The 19,926-nt window shown below is 43.2% G+C and overlaps 1 protein-coding gene across 1 annotated transcript in view; it reads right to left on the bottom strand.

Annotated features, from left to right (window-relative positions):
• cfap74 (cilia and flagella associated protein 74) overlaps nucleotides 1-19,926 on the bottom strand; it is a 355,344-nt gene that overhangs the window by 212,260 nt on the left and 123,158 nt on the right. The window contains exon 8 of the mRNA XM_063032843.1: nucleotides 9,208-9,378. Within this exon, the coding sequence (XP_062888913.1) occupies nucleotides 9,208-9,378 (171 nt within the window). The remainder of the gene's footprint in view (nucleotides 1-9,207; nucleotides 9,379-19,926) is intronic.

Raw genomic sequence — 19,926 nt, 5'->3', positions numbered from 1 at the left:
TTGACCTACCAAAATGAACCACCTCACATTTATCTGGGTTGAACTCCATCTGCCACTTCTCAGCCCAGCTTTGCATCCTATCAATGTCCTGCTGTAACCTCTGACAGCCCTCCATACTATCCACAACACTCCCAACCTTTGATGGCTAAGGAGTTGGTGTAGGAGGGAGGGCATAAGATTTTTGGATAATTGGGTTCTCTTCCAAGGAAGGTGGGACCTCTGCAGAAAGGACAGTTTGCACCTGAACTGGAGGGGGACTAATATTCTAGTGGGAGGTTTGTTAATGCTGCAACAGTGGGGTTTAAACTAGAGTTGCAGGGGGATGGGAACCAGAGTGCCAGAACAGTTAGCAGTTAGTGGAGAGGTTGTAGAAACAGATGCTGCTAAGACCTCCGACAAAGTCAGGAATCAAAAGATTGAGCATGATGCATCTAGTGTCCTGAGCTGCCTATATTTTAATGCAAGGACTATTGTAGGAAAGGAAGATGAGTCAGGGCATGGATCAACACCTGGAATTATGATATTGTAGCCACTAGTGAGACTTGGACGCAAAGGGCCAGAACTGGCAGCTCAGTGACTGATTTAGTTTTTAAAGAATGGGACAGGGTGGGTATTAAATGTTTTTGGGATCTGTTTGTTGGAGGAAATCTTTTCTCACTTGAGCAATTGTCAGCTAAATATAGCTTACCCAAAACTCACTTTTTTAGATATCTACAAATCAGAGACTTTCTAAGATCTCAATAATGCACATTTCCTATAAGCTCAGACAAGAACTTACTAGACGTAATTTTTAATTTGACACCTTTTCATAATGGTTCAATATCTAATATTTATGGTATGTTACTGGAGATGAGGAATGTTCCTTTAGACAAAATTAAGAATCTCTTGGAACAATATTTACAGACATCATTATCTGAGGAAACGTGGAATGAAATTTTTAAACTGGTTAATACTTCATCGCAATGTTCTCGCCATTCCCTCATACAATTTAAGGTCCATATGACTAAAGATAAGCTACCTCGTTTTTATTCGGATATATCTCCCTACTGTGACAGATGTAATAATGGAGAAGCTTCATTAGTTCATATGTTTTGGACTTGTCCATGTCTTGAAAAATATTGGAAGGAAGTTTTTCAAACCTTTTCTTTACTTTTCAAAGTCAATTTTAAGCCTCATCCTCTGACGACCCTATTCAGTATTGTTGCAGGACAAGATATCAAGCTGAAGACATCTGATTTACATATTTTGGCCTTTAGCTCTCTTATAGCTAGGAGGGCACTTTTGTTTAAATGGAAAGATGTTTTTCCTCCTACTCATGCTCAATGGTTATGCAACGTTGTGTCATGCTTAGATTTAGAGAAGATTCGTTGTTCAATTTCTGAATCTCGTCAAGACTTTCAAACATTGTAGGGACCCTTTCTGAATTATTTTCAAAACTTTCAAAACCCTCAATTCATTGTTTAAATTCAGATGTTGGCTATTATTAATTTTTTATTATACGAGAAGGTATTTTACCTTTTTTCTCCTTAATAAACAGCTTCGGTCTTGGTAGGGGTTAGACTCTTTTTTTGTAATAAATTAGTATATTTCAATATAACTACTGACTAACTTACATGAATATGGGGTAATGAGATTGTTATTATGAATACATATAATGTAATTGGTAGTTTTTTTAGGTATGTGAAGAGAAGGAAGATGGTTAAGAACAATGCTGGGCCCTTGAAGAATGAATTGGGAGAAATTGTTATGGGAAACAGAGAAATGGCAGACGAATTTAATAAACGCAACACACATCAAAGTTGCTGGTGAACGCAGCAGGCCAGGCAGCATCTATAGGAAGAGGCGCAGTCGACGTTTCAGGCCGAGAAGGGTCTCGGCCTGAAACGTCAACTGCGCCTCTTCCTATAGATGCTGCCTGGCCTGCTGTGTTCACCAGCAACTTTGATGTGTGTTGCTTGAATTTCCAGCATCTGCAGAATTTCCGTTTGTTTGACGAATTTAATAAGTACTTTGGATCTGTCTTCACTAGGGAAGACACAAGCAATCTCCCAGATGTATGGATGGGCCAAGGACATAGGGTAACAGAGGAACTGGAACAGATTGACATTAGGAAGGAAACGGTGATGAGTAGACTGATGGGACTGAAGGCTAAAAAATCCCCAGGTCCAGATGGTCTGCATCCTAGGGTACTAAAGGAGGTGGCTCTGGAAATTGTGGATGCATTGGTGATCATTTTCCAATGTTCCTGAGGATTGGCGAATGGCTAATGTTATCCCACTTTTTAAGAAAGGAGGGAGGGAGAAAACAGAGAAGTATCGCCCTGTTAGCCTAATATCAGTAGTGGGGAAGATGCTAGAGTCCATTATTAAAGATGAAATAGCGGCATATCTTGATAGCAGTGATAAGATTGGGCCGAGCCAGCGTGGATTTACCAAGGGCAAATCATGCTTGACTAATCTATTGGAGTTTTTCGAGGATGTAACCAGGAAGATAGACGCGGGATATCCAGTGGATGTGGTGTACCTTGACCTTCAGAAGGCATTTGATAAGGTACCACATAGGAAATTGGTGGGTAAAATCAGAGCTCATGGCATTGGGGGGAGGATATTGACATGGATAGAAAATTGGTTGGCAGATAGAAAGCAAAGGGTAGCAGTGAATGGGTGTTTCTCGGAATGGTAGGTGGTGACTGGTGGGGTGCCACAGGTCTCGCTATTGGGACCACAGCTGTTTACGATTTACGTCAATGATTTAGAGGAAGGCATTGTGAATAACATCAGCAAGTTTGCTGATGATACTAAGCTGGGTGGCAGTGTGACATGTGATGAGAATGTTAGGAGAATTCAAGGTGACTTGGATAGGCTGGGTGAGTGGGCAGAAACTTGGCAGATGGCGTTTAATGTGAATAAGTGTGAGGTTATTCACTTTGGGAGCAAGAACAGGAAGGCAGATTATTATCTGAATGGTGTGGAGTTAGGTAAGGGAGAAATACAAAGAGATCTAGGAGTACTTGTTCATCAGTCTCTGAAGGTGAATGAGCAAGTGCAGCAGGCAGTGAAGAAGGCTAATGGAATGTTGGCCTTTATTACAAGGGGAATTGAGTACAAAGTACAAAGTGAATTTTGCATTTGTACAGAGCCCTGGTGAGACCACACCTGGAGTATTGTATACAGTTTTGGTCTCCAGGGTTAAGGAAGGACATCCTGGCTGTGGAGGAGGTGCAGCGTAGGTTCACTAGGTTAATTCCTGGGATGTCCGGACTGTCCGGACTGTCTAAGAGAGGTTAGAGAGACTGGGCTTATACACGCTGGAATTAAGGAGATTGAGGGGGGATCTGATTGAGACATATAAGATTATTAAGGGATTGGACAAGATAGAGGCAGGAAATATGTTCCAGATGCTGGGAGAGTCCAGTACCAGAGGGCATGGTTTAAGAATAAGGGGTAGGTCATTTAGGATAGAGTTGAGGAGGAACTTCTTCTCCCAGAGAGTTGTGGAGGTGTGGAACACGCTGCCTCAGGAGACAGTGGAGGTCAATTCTCTAGATGCTTTCAAGAAGGAGCTAGATAGGTATCTTAAGGATAGGGGAATCAAGGGTTATAGGGACAAGGCAGGAACCGGGTATTGATAGTAGATGATCAGCCATGATCTCAGAATGGCGGTGCAGGCTCAAAGGGCCGAATGGTCTACTTCTGCACCTATTGTCTATTGTTTTTAAAGCTCTTTTTTTGACCTTTTATATATACTTTCTTGCACTCTGTATTCTTCTATGTAGAAACTAATAAAAATATTGAAAAGACGTGACAGAGCAGGAGGGATTAAGGGAGGAGGAGTGGCATTACTTGACAGAGTAAATGTCATGGCAGTGCTCTGATAAAACAGACTTGAGAACTTGACTAGTGAGGTGTTATGGGTGAACTGAGGAATAAGAATGGTATGACCATATTTAGAGTTAAAGTCTGTCCCAAGCCTTGTGGCCCAACAGGCCAGTGCTTATGCTGGTTTCTGTGGCGTGAAGCGACTGACAGTACGAGACTCCCCCCCCCCCACCCCCCCCCCGGATAGGACGCCAGTCTATCGCGAGGTTAACCCCCAGCATTTGCCGGTACCCATTTTCAGCTGCGTGGGCTGGAGCAGTGTGTGGTTAAGTGCCTTGCACCTTCAGATCGTGAGCCCAGTGCCCTAACCACTTGGCCACACGACACACATGACCATATTACTGGGGCTATATTACAGACCACTCAACAGTCCTAGGGATTTTGAGGAACAAATTTGTAAAGAGATCACAGACAGTTGCAAGAAACATAAGGTTGTTATAGTAGATTAATTTAAGTTTCCACCTATTGACTGGGAATCTCATACTGTAAAAAGAGGAGTTCTTCAAATCTGTTCAGGAAAGTTTCCTTCAGCAGTTGGTAGAAGTCCCAACAAGAGAATGTGTGGTACTTGATCTGCTTCTTGGCAATGTGAGGACAGGTAACAGAAGTTTGTGCAGGGGAACACTTTGCATCGAGTGACCACAACGCCATCTAGTTTTAAAGTAAATATGCAAAAAGATAGGTCTGGTTCATGGGTTGAGGAATTAGAGAAGGCCAATTTTGATGGTATCAGAAATGATCTGGCAAGTGTGGATTGGGACAGGCTGTTTTCTAGAACAGGTGTACTTGGTAAGTGGGAGGTGTTCAAAAACTAAACTTTGAAAGTACAGTGCTCCTGTGTGCCTGTCAAAACGAAAGGTAAAGACCATAAGATATAGGAGCAGGATTAGGCTGTTAGGCCTATCCAGTTTGCTCCGCTATTTCATCGTCGCTGATCCAATTTCTCTTTCAGCTCCAGTCTCCTACATCTCACCCTATCCCTTCACGCTCTGACCAATTAAGAATCTATGAACCTCTGGCTTAAATATACATAAAGACTTGGCCTCCACGGCTGCCTGTAACAGAGAGTTCCACAGATTCACCACTCTGGCTGAAGAAAATCTCCATTCAAAAAGGACATCCCTCTATTCTGAGGCTGTGTTCTCTGGTCTTACACTCTCTCATCATAGGAAACATCCTCTCCACATCCACTCTATCAAGGCCTTTCACCATTCGATAGGTTCCATTGAGCTCAACCTTCATTCTTCTGAATTTGAGTGAATACAGGCCCAGTGTCATCAAACACTCTTCATTTGATAAGCTATTCAATCCTGGAATCATTTTTTGGAACCTCCTTTGAACCCTCTCCAGTTTCAGCATATTTATTCTAAGATAAGGGGCCCAAAACTGCTCACAATACTCTAAGTGAGAGCTCACCAGTGCTTTATAAAGTCTCAACATTACATCCTTGCTTCCAGTTGAAGGGCACAATTTTAACTGGATGACATCCAGAATCTTGACTCGAGCAGGATCAAGAAAAGAATGAGAATTTCTCAAAGCACAGTTCCCTACAGAAGGATCCATCGACAGACTCAGATCCAGTATATGAACACTTAGGAGAAAAGAGGAACAATGATAACAATCAACGAATTGGCAGTAATCTCCGGACCTGGATAACAAAGCAAACACTTCCAGCAGGCCTCCCTTGAAACCAGCCATTCAGAATCTTGTACTGCTAAACTGTTCATAGTGTTTTGAAACAAAAAATCAGGTCACAACATTGAATCATTATCCATTTGGGCCCCAGAGGTGTATATAAGCCAACATTTTGAGGAGACAACAAACCAACTGCAGAATAATGATGGCTTCTTGATCGGAGCTGAAATGTCTGCAAACATTTTGCCAAGCTCAGCAATCAACCAAACTTCCACATTTTAGTCCTCTTGAAATGAATGCTAACATTGCATTTGCCCACCTCACCACAGACTCAACCTGCAAATTAACCCTTAGAGATCCCTGCACAATGACTCCTAAGTCCCTTTAAACGTCAGTTTTTTTCGTATTTTCTTTCCATTTAGAAAATAGTCAACCCTTTCATTTCTTCTACCAAAGTGCATGACTATACACTTCCCGACACTATATTTCATCTGCCAAGGGTTTTGGCCTGAAGCGTCAACTGTACTCTTTTCCATAGATGCTGCCTGTCCTGCTGAGTTCCTCCAGCATTTTGTGTGTGTTGCTTGGATTTCTAGTATCTGCAGATTTTCTCTTGTCTATATTTCATCTGTCACCTCTTTGCCCATTTTCCTAATATGTCTAAGTCCTTCTGAAGCCTATTTCCTGAAAACCACCTACCCCTCTGCCTATCTTCATATGGTCTGCGAACTTTGCAACAAGTCCATCAATTCCATCATCCAAATCATTGATATATAACGTAAACAGAATCAGTCCCAACATAGACCCCTGTGGAACAACACTAGACACTGGCAGTCAACCAGAAAAGGCTCTGTTTATTCCTACTCTTGTCTCCTGCCAATCAGCCACTGCTTTATCAATGTTAGAATCTTTCCTGAAATACCATGGGCTTGTGGTTTGTTAAGCAGCCTCACGTGTGGCACCTTGTCAAAGGCTTTCTGAAAATCCAAGTACACAACATCAACCTATTCTCCTATCTACCCTATCTACGTCCCTTATATTCTATAAAGTTCTGTAATGTAACCCAGTAACGAGGACATCTTCAAAAGGTGATGCCTCAAAAAGGTAGCCTCCATCATTAAGTACCCCCATCACCCAGGACTTGGTCTCCTTTCATTGCTACCATCAAGTAGGTACAAGAAACTGAAGATGACACATTTTAGGAACAGTTTCCTCCCCACCACCGTCAGATTTCTACATGGACAATGAACCCATGTACACCACCTCACTAGTTTTTTGAACAAAATAAAGTCTGCAGATGCTGGAAATCCAAAGCCATAGACACAAATTGCTGGAGGAACTCAGCAGATCAGACAATATCTATGAAAATGGCTAAACAGTTGACGTGTCAGTCCAAGACCCTTCTTCAGGACAGAATCCAACAAAATCTGATTCTGGCATCCTTTTCCTTCCTTTCTAGTCCTGAAGAAGGATCTCAGACCAAAACATCAACAGTTTATTCCCCTCCATTGATGCTTCCTGACCTGCTGAGTTCCTTCAGCATTTTGTGTGTCACTTTTTTTCTTTTTTTTGTTCTCATTTTGCACCTCTTCTGCTAAATGAATGCCAATAGCACAAGTGACCATCAGATTTGGAATATACCAGAGTTAACACACTATCCCCATTGCTGTTCTGCATAGGCTTGAACTCCCTCTGCCAGATCATTTCAAAGAGTGGACATGGTACAGGTTCAAGAGTGGAGTGACCATCAGCCATCTTCTATACATGGATGACATCGAGCTGTATGCCAGAAATGAGAGACACATTGACTCACTGATCCACCTGCAAGGGTGTACAACAGAGGCATCGGGATGCCATTTGGACTGGAAAAGTGCAGCCGGGTGGTAGTGAAAAGAGGCAAACTTATCAAGACTGATGGAGTCGAGTTACCTGAAGGCCACATACCAGATGTACAGGAAACAACAAATACCTGGGGAGCCTGCAGGCGCATGGAAGCCATGATGAGGATACAAGGAAGGCTGCAACATCCAAGTATCTCCAAAGAGTGAGACAGGTCCTAAAGAGCCAGCTGAACGAGAAGAACAAGATCAGAGCCATCAACACATTCACCCTACCAGTCATCAGATACCCAGCCACAAAAGCGTGCTGGCCAAGGAACAAACTGGAAGCCACTGACATCAAGACCTGGAAAGTACTAACAATACATGGAAGATTCCATCCAAGGTCCAATGCTGAGCAACTGTACACCTGCGGGAATAAAGGAGGAGAGGGACTTGGAAGTGTCAAGACCACAGTCCTGGAAGAAATGCAAAACATCCATGAGTATGTCAGGAAGATGGTCCCTAAGGACACCTGCTAGAAGAGTACCTCAGACAGCAGGCAGGGGATATGGAAATGGAAGTGGGTGAAGCAGAGCCAGAGGACCAGAGGCCATGGCAGGACAAGCCTCTGCATGGGATGTACCATCGCCAGATATCAGAGGTGGCTGACATAGGAAAGTCCTACCGATGGCTGGAAACGGCAGGGCTGAGGGACAGCACAGAGGCACTGCTGATGGCTGTTCCAGAACAGGCGCTGAGCACAACAGCAATAGAATCAGGGGTCTGTCACACCAGACAAGACCCAAGATGCAGACTGTGTAAGGAATCTGCTGAAACCATCCAGCACATAGTAGCAGGGTGCACAATGAAGGCAGGAACAGCTTACGATGAACAGCACAACCAAGTTGCAGGAATTGTGTACAGGAACATCTGCGCCGAGTAGGGATTGGACACTCCCAAGTCCAAATGGGAAAGATCCGAGAAGGTAGTGGAGAAAGACAGACCTAAAATCCTGTGGGATTTCCAAATACAGACTAAAAAGCAGGTACTGGCCAGCCAACCAGACAGTAATACCAGAAAAGGAACAGAGGAAAGCAACAGTAATAGGTGTGGCAGTTCCGAATGACAGGAACATCAGGAAGAAAGAACATGAGAAGCTGGAGAAATATCAGGTTTTGAAAGAGCAGATAAAAAGGATGTGGAAGGTTAAAGCCAGACTAATCCCAGTGGTGACAGGAACACTTGGAGCTGTGACACCTGGAGTGGGAGAGTGGCTGCAACAAATCCCAGGAACAACATTTGAGATCTCAGATCAAAAGAGTGCACTAATAGGAACCACAAGGATACTATGGCAAACCCTCAAGCTCTCAGGCCTCTGGTAGAGGACCCAAGATTGAGGGAAAAATACACATATACACCACCCATAAGGGGTGAGAAAAATATTTCTTATTGTAATTTATAGTTTTTATGTATTGCGACGAACTGCCGCCACAAAACAACAAATGTCACGATACAAGCCAGTGATATTAAACCTGATTCTGATCTTAATTCTGATCCTATATTTCATTGAGATTAAATCTAGTCTGTCCCAAGCTCTCCTTATAAATACAGCCCCATTCCAGGCCATGTCCTGATGAATCTCTTCTGCACTCTTTCTAAAGCCACATCTTTCCCGAGGTGTGGTGGCTACAAACACAATTTTCATGAATATTAAGTGTATCTGTGCAGTCAGCCAGTAGTGAAGGGTTTTGCATTTTAATATGAACAGTAAGCACTCTGGCACTAAAAGGTAGGAAGGCAACAGGACAATTCAAAATCTGTTTGGATAATAAATAAAGACAAAAGTGAATTTCTGGATAGACGTTTCAACCAACTTTTTGATTTTTATCCTTTTCTCTGCCTGGAGAAGAGCAGCCTCGTTGGCCTCCAGTCTTCGTTTGGTCTCAAGTACACGTTGGACCTCGTACTCTTCCTCATCTTTCTTATGTTGTTCATGAAGTTGCAATACCTTTGCTTGCTCAAGCTCAACTTTGAAGAGTTCAAGTCTGAAACAGGGAGAAAAATATTCTGAAAACCAGTTTTGAAGAAAAGTTTACAAGGTTTTGAAACATACGTAAATGCTTCCTAGTCATCTAGAGTCAATCTATAAATAAACTGATGTCAGTGTAGAATGTTAATTTATCATATCCTGATGTTAATTTATCATGTCTTGTCCTGAAACATTGATTGTTTACTCTTTTCCCTAGATACTCCGTGGCCTGCTGAGCTCCTGCAGCATTTTGTGTGTGTTGTTTTGGATTTCCAGTGTGATGAGTTTGGTGCTAACAAAAAAGAAACCAAGATAAATTACAAACATGAGAAAATCTGAAGATACTGAAAATCCAAAGCAGCCCACACAAAATACTGGAGGAACTAGCAGGCAAGGCAGTATCTAGGAAAATGAATAAACAGTCGACATTTCAGGATGAGACCTTTCTTCAGGACTAAAAAGGAAGGGGGAAAACACCAGAATAAAAAGGTGGGAGTGAAAGGAAGATGGGTAGCTAGCAGGTGATATGTAAAGCCAGGTGGGTGGGAAAGGTAAAGTGCTGAAGAATCTGTTAGGAGAGGAGAGAAGACTATAGAAGAAAGGAAAGGAGAAGGAGACCCAGGGGGAAGTGATAGGCAGGTGAGAAGAGGTAAAAGGCCCAAGTGGGGAATAGAAGAGGAGGGGAGGGGGAGGAATAGTTATTTTTAAAGGAAGGAGAAATTGATATTCACACAATCAGAGTGGATGCTACCCAGACAAAATGTAAGGTGTTACTCCTCTACACTGAGGATGACCTCTCCTTGGCACAGGAGGAGGCTATGGACCAGCATGTTAATGGCAATAGGAATCAGAATTAAAATGTTTGGCCACTGTAAAGTACTACTTTTGGCGGATGAAGTGGAGGTGGTCATCAAAGCTGTTCACCAATGTAGAGGAGGCTGCATCGGAAGCACGACTGGACACAACTTACGACTCTGAGATTTGCAGATGAAGATTGCCTTATCTGGAGGGACTGTTTGGAGCCCTGAATGGAAGTGAGGGAGGAGGTGAATGAGCAGGTGTAGCACTTCGGCCGTTTACAGGGATAAGTGCCGGGAAGGACGAATGGACAAGGGAATCATGGAGTGAGTGATCCCTGCGGAAAGCAGAGGGGCGAGGAAGGTAAAGATATGCTTAGTGGTAGGATCCCCTTGGAGATGACAGAAGTTGTGGAGGATAATGTGTTGGATATGTAAGTTTATAGGGTAGTAGGTAAGGACGAGAGGAAACTCTGTCATTGTTAAGGCAGCGGGAAGATGGGGCAAACACAGATATTCTGGAAATGGAGGAAATGCAGGTGAGGGCACATCAATACTGGAGGAAGGGAAACCCCTTTCTTTGAAAGGAGGGCCACATTCTGGGAATAGATGCAGTGGAGGGAAAGCAGCTAAGAAAAGGAAATAACATTTTTACAGGAGAGAGGGTAAGAAAAGGTATAGTCAAAGTAACTGTAGGAATTGGTATGTTTATAAAAGATATTGGTTGACAGTTTGCTTCCAGAGATGGAGTCAGAGAGATAGAGAAAGGGTCGGGAGTTGCCAGAAATGGTGTCAGAAATCACTAAAATGTAAAATGTTATGATATGGTAATATTACAAGTTTAATGAATATGAGTACATTTTTAAATTTATTAATTAAAAATTTGAACTAGCCTAGCAGACCAAATGCCACAATTATTAATTCAAACATATTCAAGATCCCAATCACAAACAATATCTGCAGATGCTGAATTTGCATGTATTCAAGATTCCAGATTGTTTAATGTTATTTCCAGTAATCAAGTGTAAAAGATCTGAATCCAATGCAGCACAAAAAAAAACACAGAAACATAGAAAACATAGAAAACCTACAGCACAGTACGGGCCCTTTGGCCCATGATGCTATGCCGAACATGTACTTACTTTAGAAGTTCCCTAGGGTTACCCATAGCCCTCTATTTTTCTAAGCTCATGTACCAACAAGATGAAAAACACCACAAACAAAGCAAATATAAATACACAAGATAGCTTATATACATAGATTGACTATATGTCTATAAAGTGACGCTAGGCACAGGAGTGTCTGTACATAAGCTGACTTACAGAAAATGATAAAGTAGTGGTGGTTGGGGGTATGTAGGGTGGGTTAGTGGGTGGAGGTGTTGAACAGCTTGAGTAAAGTAACTGTTTTTGAGCCTGATTTGCCTGATGTGGTGGTCCTTTCTTATTATCACTCTAATCATAAATTGCTTAAAGTAAAAATATATATACTAAGGATAAAACCATCAAATTATAGATCTGAAAATTATTTTAAGCTTTCAGGAGGCTGAGGGGTGATAGATAGGACATATAAGGAAGTAGTTACACCCTAGGTGCAGGACACAGAAAACTTGGTAACAGTCAGGAAGGGGAAAGGGGTGAAGGAGCCAGTGCAGAGTACCCCTATGGCCTTCTCCCTCAGCAACAGATATATCTCTTTGGATACTGTTGGGAGGGATGACTTAACAGAGGAAAGTCACAATGGTCGGGTCTCTGGAATTGAGTCTGGTTCTGTGACTCAGAACGGAAGGGGGGTGGGAGACACTGTGGTGACAGGGGATTCATTAGTGGAACGGACAAGAGGTTCTGTGGGTGAGAATGAGATTCCCAGATGGAATGCTCCTTCCCAGGATATTTCAGATCGAGTTCTCAGCATTCTTAGGCAGGAGGGTGAACAGCCAGAAGTCGTGGTCCAGGTAGGTACCAATGACATGGGTAAGATGAGTGTCGAAATTCTGCGGAGGAAGTTCAAGGAGTTAGGTGCTAAGTTAAAGGGAAGGACATCCGGGGTCATGATCTCAGGATTGTTACCCATGCCAAGTGTGAGTGAGGTCACCACTAGGAATATTATATAGTTTAATACATGGCTAAGGTGTTGGTGAAGGAGGGAGCACATAAGATTTTTGGATAATTGGGCTCTCTTCCAGGGAAAGTGGTACCTGTACTGAAGGAACAGTTTGCACCTGAACTGGAAGGGGACTAATATCTGGAGGAAAGGTTTGTGAATGCTGCACAGTGGGGCTTACACTTTAGTTGCAGGGGGATGGGAACCAGAGTGCCAGAATAGTCAGTGGAGAGGTTGTGGAGGCAGAAGCCATGGGTGAATCGTGAGGTACCTCATCTGCTGAAGGCTAGATCTGTGGTATTCAAGTCTGATGACCCAGGCCTGTACCAGAAAACCAGGTATGATTTGTAGAGGACTATTTCAAGGGCAAAGAGACAATTTTGAACAAGGTTGAAGGCGACATTGGATGCATGACAACTCTGGCAGGGTTTGCAAGACATTACTTCTGACAAAGCGAAACCCAATAGCATGAATGGCAGTGATGCTTCACTACCAGATGAACTCAACGCATTCTATGCATGCTTTGAAAGGGAGAATACAACTACAGCTGTTAACATCCCTGCTGCACCTGGTGACCCTGTGATCTTTGTCTCAGAGGCCGATGTTAGGCTGTCTTTAAAGAGCGAACCCTTGCAAGGCGGAAGGTCCAAATGGAGTATCTGGTAGGGCTGCGTCAGGTCTCGCCAATATATAACAGGCCGCACTGGGAGCACCGGACGCAGTATATCACCCCAGATCACTCACAGGTGAAGTGTCGCCTCACCTGGAAGGACTGTCTGGGGCCCTGAATGGTGGTGAGGGAGGAACTGTAAGGGCACGTGTAGCATTTGTTCCGCTTACAAGGATAAGTGCCGGGAGGGAGATCGGTGAGAAGGGATGGGGGGGACGAATGGACAAGGGAGTCGCGTAGGGAGCGATCCCTGCGGAAGGCGGGGGGGGGGAGGGAAAGATGTGTTTGCTGGTGGGATCCCGTTGGAGGTGGTGGAAGTTATGGAGAATTATATGTTGGACCTGGAGGCTGGTGGGGTGGTAGATGAGGACGAGGGGAAGCCTATTCCTAGTGGGGCGTGAGGATGGGGTGAGAGCAGATGTGCGTGAAATGGGACCTTGAAGTGGATAGGCTACAGCAGCAGAAGACCACAATGGGTTCCACTCCTGTATCTAATAAAGTGGCCACTGAGTGCACATGCCTAAAAAGGCAGCAGAAGAAAATTCAGAAGGAACATTCAGAAATGAATTGGATGAAAAAACTGAAAAATTGTGAGTTATGGTAAGGTAATGGAATTTAGATGGCTCTTTAGAAATTAACATATTCATGTTGGGCTGAATAATTTCCTTGTCTACTGAACAAATTTCATGTCAGAGTTACTTTTGCCACGGTGTTATTATGAAATAACTTACAGCATGAACTTCAAGAATTTGTTTCTACCGTTGGTTAAGATGGTCAAATTCCAATGTTCAAAGAACACTTATTATCAGAGGATGTATATCATATACAAACCTGAGATTTGTCTTCTTGCCGGCAGCCACAAAACAAAGAAACACAATAGAATCCACAAAAACTCCACACCTCAAAGACTGACAAAAATCCAACATGCGAAATAAGAACAAATTGTGCAAACAATAAAGAGCAAACAGATAAATATAGAGCATGAACCACAGAGACCCCAAAAGCATGTCCACAGCAATGGAGCAAGTTCAGTGCTACAGCCAGTCTAGGAGCCCGACGGCTGCAGACTACAGCCAGTCCAGGAGCCCGACGGCTGCAGACTACAGCCAGTCCAGGAGCCCGATGGCTGCAGACTACAGCCAGTCCAGGAGCCCGACGGCTGCAGACTACAGTCAGTTCAGCATTGAGGTGAGTAAAACCTCACTTGCATGAGTAAAGCATAACTTGTACGCTGTTCTTTGGAAATTGTGTATTTTTCAATAGTAAGTATATGTTGGAAAGACGCGTATTTACTAAGAACTGTGCAAAAGCTTTAGGCACATATATATAGCAAGGGTGCATGAGACTTTTGCACAGAACTGTAGCAATTTTATGTATTGCACTATACTTTTGAAATGTAGCTCCAGGACAACATCCCATGCACAAACAACCTTCACAGCATTCCACTCAGAGACTTGGGTTAATATAATTTTTATTTCTTTTTTGTGACTCCACGTGCTATCTTAACTGTATGTGCTGATTGCTGTTAGCACTGTGTTTTGGACCTTGGCCCCAGCAGAACGCTGTTTCATTTAGTTTTTACAAATGTATATTGAATGACAACTAAGCATGAACGTCAACTTAAACTTAAATCTTTCAGATTGATGAGCTTTCATTGGAGGGCCTCCTTCCTCTACATTGGTGAGACTTGATGTAGATTGGGGGACCGCTTAGTCGAGCATTAGGGAGGCTGAGGAAGTGATAAATAGGACATAGAGAGAAGTAGTTACACCCAAGGTGGAAAACACAGGAAACAAGGTGACAGTCAGGAAGGAGAAAGGAGTTAGACAGCCATTGCAGAGCACCTCTGTGGCGATTGCCCTCAACAACAGGAATACCACTTTGGAATCTGCCGGGGGGAATAACCTAGCGGGTCAAAGCGGTCAGGTCTCTGGCACTGAGTCTGGCTCTGTGACTCAGAAGGGAAGGGACATTTTGATCAAGTTATCAGCATTCTTAAGTGGGAAGGTTAACAGTTAGTGGTCGGGTCCATACAGGTACCATTGAGTAGAAAGAATGACGAAGGTCAGCAAAGTGAGTTCAGGGAGTTAGATGGTAAGTTAAAGGGCAGGACCTCTAGGGTTGTGATTTCAGGATTGCTACCCATGCCATGTGCTAGTGAGGCCAGAAATAGGAAGATCATACAGTTTAATATGTGGTCCAGGAGTTGGTGTAGGAAAGAAGGTGGCAACGTTTTGGATCATTGGGTTCTCTTCCAGGGAGGGTGAGACTTGTACAGAAGAGAGGGTTTGCACCTTGAACTGGAAGGGGACTAATACCCTAGCAGAAAGGATTGTTTGTGCTGCACAGGGGGTATAAACTAGAGGTGCCGGAGGATGGAAACTGGAGTGCCAGAACAGTTAGTGGAGAGATTGTGGAGACCACAGACAAAGTCAGGAGACTAGAAGTTGAGCATGGTGCAACTAATGTCCTGGGCTGTGTATATTTCAATGCAAAAAGTATCGTAGCAAAGGCAGATGAACTCAGGGCATGGGTCAACACCTGGTGTTATGAAATTGTAGCCATTGGTGAGACTTGGTTGCAGGAGGGGCAGGACTGGCAGCTCAATATTCCAGGGTTCAGTTTTACATGCAACAGAGTGGGAGAGATCAAAGGACGAGGGATGGCAATACTAGTCGGGGAAAATATCATGGGAGTGCTCGATCAGGACAGACTGGAGAGCTCATCTAGTGAGGCATTGTAGGTGAAACTCAGAAACAAGAAAGGTATGACATGTTAATAGGCATATATTATTAATATACTGGCTAAAGGATGCATGTCTCTGGGAGCTGAACGTCCAAGGATACACGGTGTATTGGAAGGATAGGAAGATAGGCAGAGGGGGAGGCGTGGCTTTATTGGTAAGAAATGATATTAAATCGTTAGAAAGAGGTGATATAGGATCGGAAGGTACAGAATCTTTATGGGTTGAGCTAAGGAATAGCAGGGGTAAAAAGACCCTGATGGCAGTTATTTATAGGCCTCCAAACAGCTGCAGTGATGTGGACTACAAATTACAACTGGAAATAGAAAAGGCTTGTCAGAAGGGCAGTGTTATGATAATTGTGGGGGATCTTAACACGCGAGTAGATTGGAAAAATTAGGTCAGTACTGGATCTCAAGAGAGAGAATTTGTAGAATGTCTGCGAGATGGCTTTTTAGAACAGCTTGTTGTTGAGCCCACTAGGGGATCGGCTGTACTGGATTGGGTATTGTGTAATGAACAGGAGGTGATTGGAGAGATTGAGGTGAAGGAACCCTTAGGAGGCAGTGATCATAACATGATTGAGTTCACTGTGAAATTAGAAAAAGAGAAGCTGAAATCTGATGTGTCGGTGTTTCAGTGGAGTAAAGGAAATTACAGTGGCATGAGAGAGGAACTGGCCAAAGTTGACTGGAAAGAGACACTGGCGGGAAAGACGGCAGATCAGCAGTGGCTGGAGTTTATGCGAGAAATGAGGAAGGTGCAAGACAGGTATATTCCAAAAAAGAAGAAATTTTCGAGTGGAAAAAGGATGCAACCATGGTTGACAAGAGAAGTCAAAGCCAAAGTTAAAGCAAAGGAGAGGGCATACAAGGAAGCAAAAATTAGTGGGAAGAGAGAGGATTGGGAAGTTTTTAAAACCTTACAAAAGGAAATCAAGAAGGTCATTAAGAGAGAAAAGATTAACTATGAAAGGAACCTAGCAAATAATATCAAAGAGGATACTAAAAGCTTTTTCAAGTATATAAAGAGTAAAAGACAGGTGAGAGTAGATATAGGACCGATAGAAAATGAGACTGGAGAAATTGTAATGGGAGATGAGGAGATGGCAGAGGAACTGAGCAAGTATTTTGCATCAGTCTTCACTGAGGAAGACAGCAGGATACCGGACACTCAAGGGTTGCAGGGAAGAGAAGTGAGCGCAGTCACAATTACGACAGAGAAAGTACACAGGAAGCTGAATAGGCTAAAGGTCGATAAATCTCCTGGACCAGATGGAATGCACCCTCGTGTTCTGAAGGAAGTAGCTGTGGAGATTGCGGAGGCATTAGCGATGATCTTTCAAAAGTCGATAGATTCTGGCATGGTTCCGGAAGACTGGAAGATTGCAACTGTCACTCCGCTATTTAAGAAGGGGGCAACGAAGCAAAAAGGAAATTATAGACCTGTTAGCTTGACATTGGTGGTTGGGAAGTTGTTGAAGTCGATTGTCAAGGATGAGGTTACAGAGTACCTGGAGGCATATGACAAGATAGGCAGAACTCAGCATGGATTCCTTAAAGGAAAATCCTGCCTGACAAACCTATTACAATTTTTTGAAGAAATTACCAGTAGGCTAGACAAGGGAGATGCAGTGGATGTTGTATATTTGGATTTTCAGAAGGCGTTTGACAAGGTGCCACACATGAGGCTACTTAACAAGATAGGAGCCCATGGAATTACGGGAAAGTTACATACGTGGATAGAGCGTTGGCTGATTGGCAGGAAACAGAGAGCGGGAATAAAGGGATCCTATTCTGGTTGGCTGCCGGTTACCAGTGGTGTTCCGCAGGGATCAGTGTTGGGGCCACTTCTTTTTACATTGTACATCAACGATCTGGATTATGGAATAGATGGCTTTGTGGCTAAGTTTGCTGACGATACGAAGATAGGTGGAGGGGCCGGTAGTGTTGAGGAAACGGAGAGTCTGCAGAGAGACTTGGATAGATTGGAAGAATGGGCAGAGAACTGGCAAGTGAAGTACAATGTTGGAAAGTGTATGGTTATGCACTTTGGCAGAAAAAATAAACGGGCAGACTATTATTTAAATGGGGAAAGAATTCAAAGTTCTGAGATGCAACGGAACTTGGGAGTCCTCGTACAGGATTCCCTTAAAGTTAACCTCCAGGTTGAGTCAGTAGTGAAGAAGGCGAATGCAATGTTGGCATTCATTTCTAGAGGAATAGAGTATAGGAGCAGGGATGTGATGTTGAGGCTCTATAAGGCGCTGGTGAGACCTCACTTGGAGTACTGTGGGCAGTTTTGGTGTCCTTATTTAAGAAAGGATGTGCTGACGTTGGAGAGGGTACAGAGAAGATTCATGAGAATGATTCCGGGAATGAGAGGGTTAACATATGAGGAACGTTTGTCCGCTCTTGGACTGTATTCCTTGGAGTTTAGAAGAATGAGGGGAGACCTCATAGAAGCATTTCGAATGTTAAAAGGCATGGACAGAGTGGATGTGGCAAAGTTGTTTCCCATGATGGGGGAGTCTAGTACAAGAGGGCATGACTTCAGAATTGAAGGGCGCCCTTTCAGAACAGAAATGCGAAGAAATTTTTTTAGTCAGAGGGTGGTGAATCTATGGAATTTGTTGCCACGGGCAGCAGTGGAGGCCAAGTCATTGGGCGTGTTTAAGGCAGAGATTGATAGGTATCTGAGTAGCCAGGGCATCAAAGGTTATGGTGAAAAGGCGGGGCAGTGGGACTAAATAGGATAAAATGGATCAGCTCATGATAAAATGGCGGAGCAGACTCAATGGGCCGAATGGCCTACTTCTGCTCCTTTGTCTTATGATCTTATGGTCTTATATATTACAGACCACTCAACAGTCTGAGGGATTTAGAGGAAAGAATTTGCTGCAAGATTGCAGACTGTTGCAAAGTTCATGAAAGTTTCCTTAATCAGTATGTAGAAGTCCCAGCAAGAGAGTGAGCAATACTTGCTCTGCTATTAAGGAATGAGACAGGGTAGGTGTCAGACATTTGTGTAGTGGATCACTTTGCATCTTGTGATCACAATGCCATTAGTTTCAAAATAAATATGGAAAAAGATAGGTCTGGTCCATGAGCTGAAATTCTAAACTGGAGAAAGGTCAATTTTGGTGGTATCAGAAAGGATCTGGCAAGTGTGGACTGGGACAGGCTTCTTTCTGGCAAAATTGAACTTAGTAAGTAAAAGGCCTTCAAAAGTGAATTTTTGAGAGTACAAAGCCTATACGTACCTGTCAGAATAAAAGGTAAAGATAATAAATGTAGAGAACCCTGGTTTAGAAGAGATACTGAGACCATGATTGAGAAAATAAAAGGAGGAGCACAGCAGGTATAGGCAGGTAGGAACAAATGGGGTGCTTATGGAGTATAAGAAGTGCAAAAGAGCACAAGAAAGTAATCAGGAGGGCTAAAAGAAGGCATGATCTAGCAGACAAGGTGAAGGAGAATCCTAAGTTATTCTACAGATATGTTTAGAGCAAAAGTACTGTAAGGGACAAAATTGGTTCTCTGGAAGAGCAGAATGGTAATCCATGTGTGGTGCCAAAACAGACGGGGAAAATCTTAATTAAGATTTTTGCATCTGCACTTACTCAGAAGACGGACACAGAATCTATAGAAGAGAGGCAAAGCAGCATCAAGATTACAGAGGAGAAGGTGTATGCTGTCCTGAGGCAAATATGAGTGCATAAATCCTTAGGACCTGACATGGTGTTTCCTCAGACCCTGCAGGACGCAAGTGCAGAAATTGCTGGGCCCTAGCAGAGATATTTACATTATCCTTAGTGACAGGTGAGGTACCAGAGAATTGGAGGATAACAACGGTTGTTCCACTGTTCGAAAAAGGCTCTTAAAAAATCCAAGTGAGCCTGAATCAGTAATGGGAAAATTATTGGAAAGGACTGGATATATAAGTATTTCAATAGACATGGACTAATTAAGGATAGTCAGTGTTAGAGTGATTTTTGGGTTTAGGTCATTTACATTTAGCAAATGGCTTTGGCCACCAGTCTTCTGTTCCCTGACAATGTACTGTGGATTTAGTTTGTAACAATGCATTTCCTAAAAGCTGTGAATACCAGTCCAGACACTGCTGGTGCCTGTGGGATGGATGTGACCCAGAAGGATGTGAAGTTTGCATGTAGTTTCAAAAGAAAGCATTGTCTATACTTGTAAATAATGGAGTTGTCTTTTGTGTTTAGCAAAAAAATATCGAGCTCCA

This window comes from Mobula hypostoma, chromosome 25 (assembly GCF_963921235.1).
Source record: "Mobula hypostoma chromosome 25, sMobHyp1.1, whole genome shotgun sequence".
Taxonomy (NCBI): domain Eukaryota; kingdom Metazoa; phylum Chordata; class Chondrichthyes; order Myliobatiformes; family Myliobatidae; genus Mobula; species Mobula hypostoma.
Note: the sequence above shows the minus strand (reverse complement) of the source record. Positions and strands in the feature narration are given on the sequence as shown.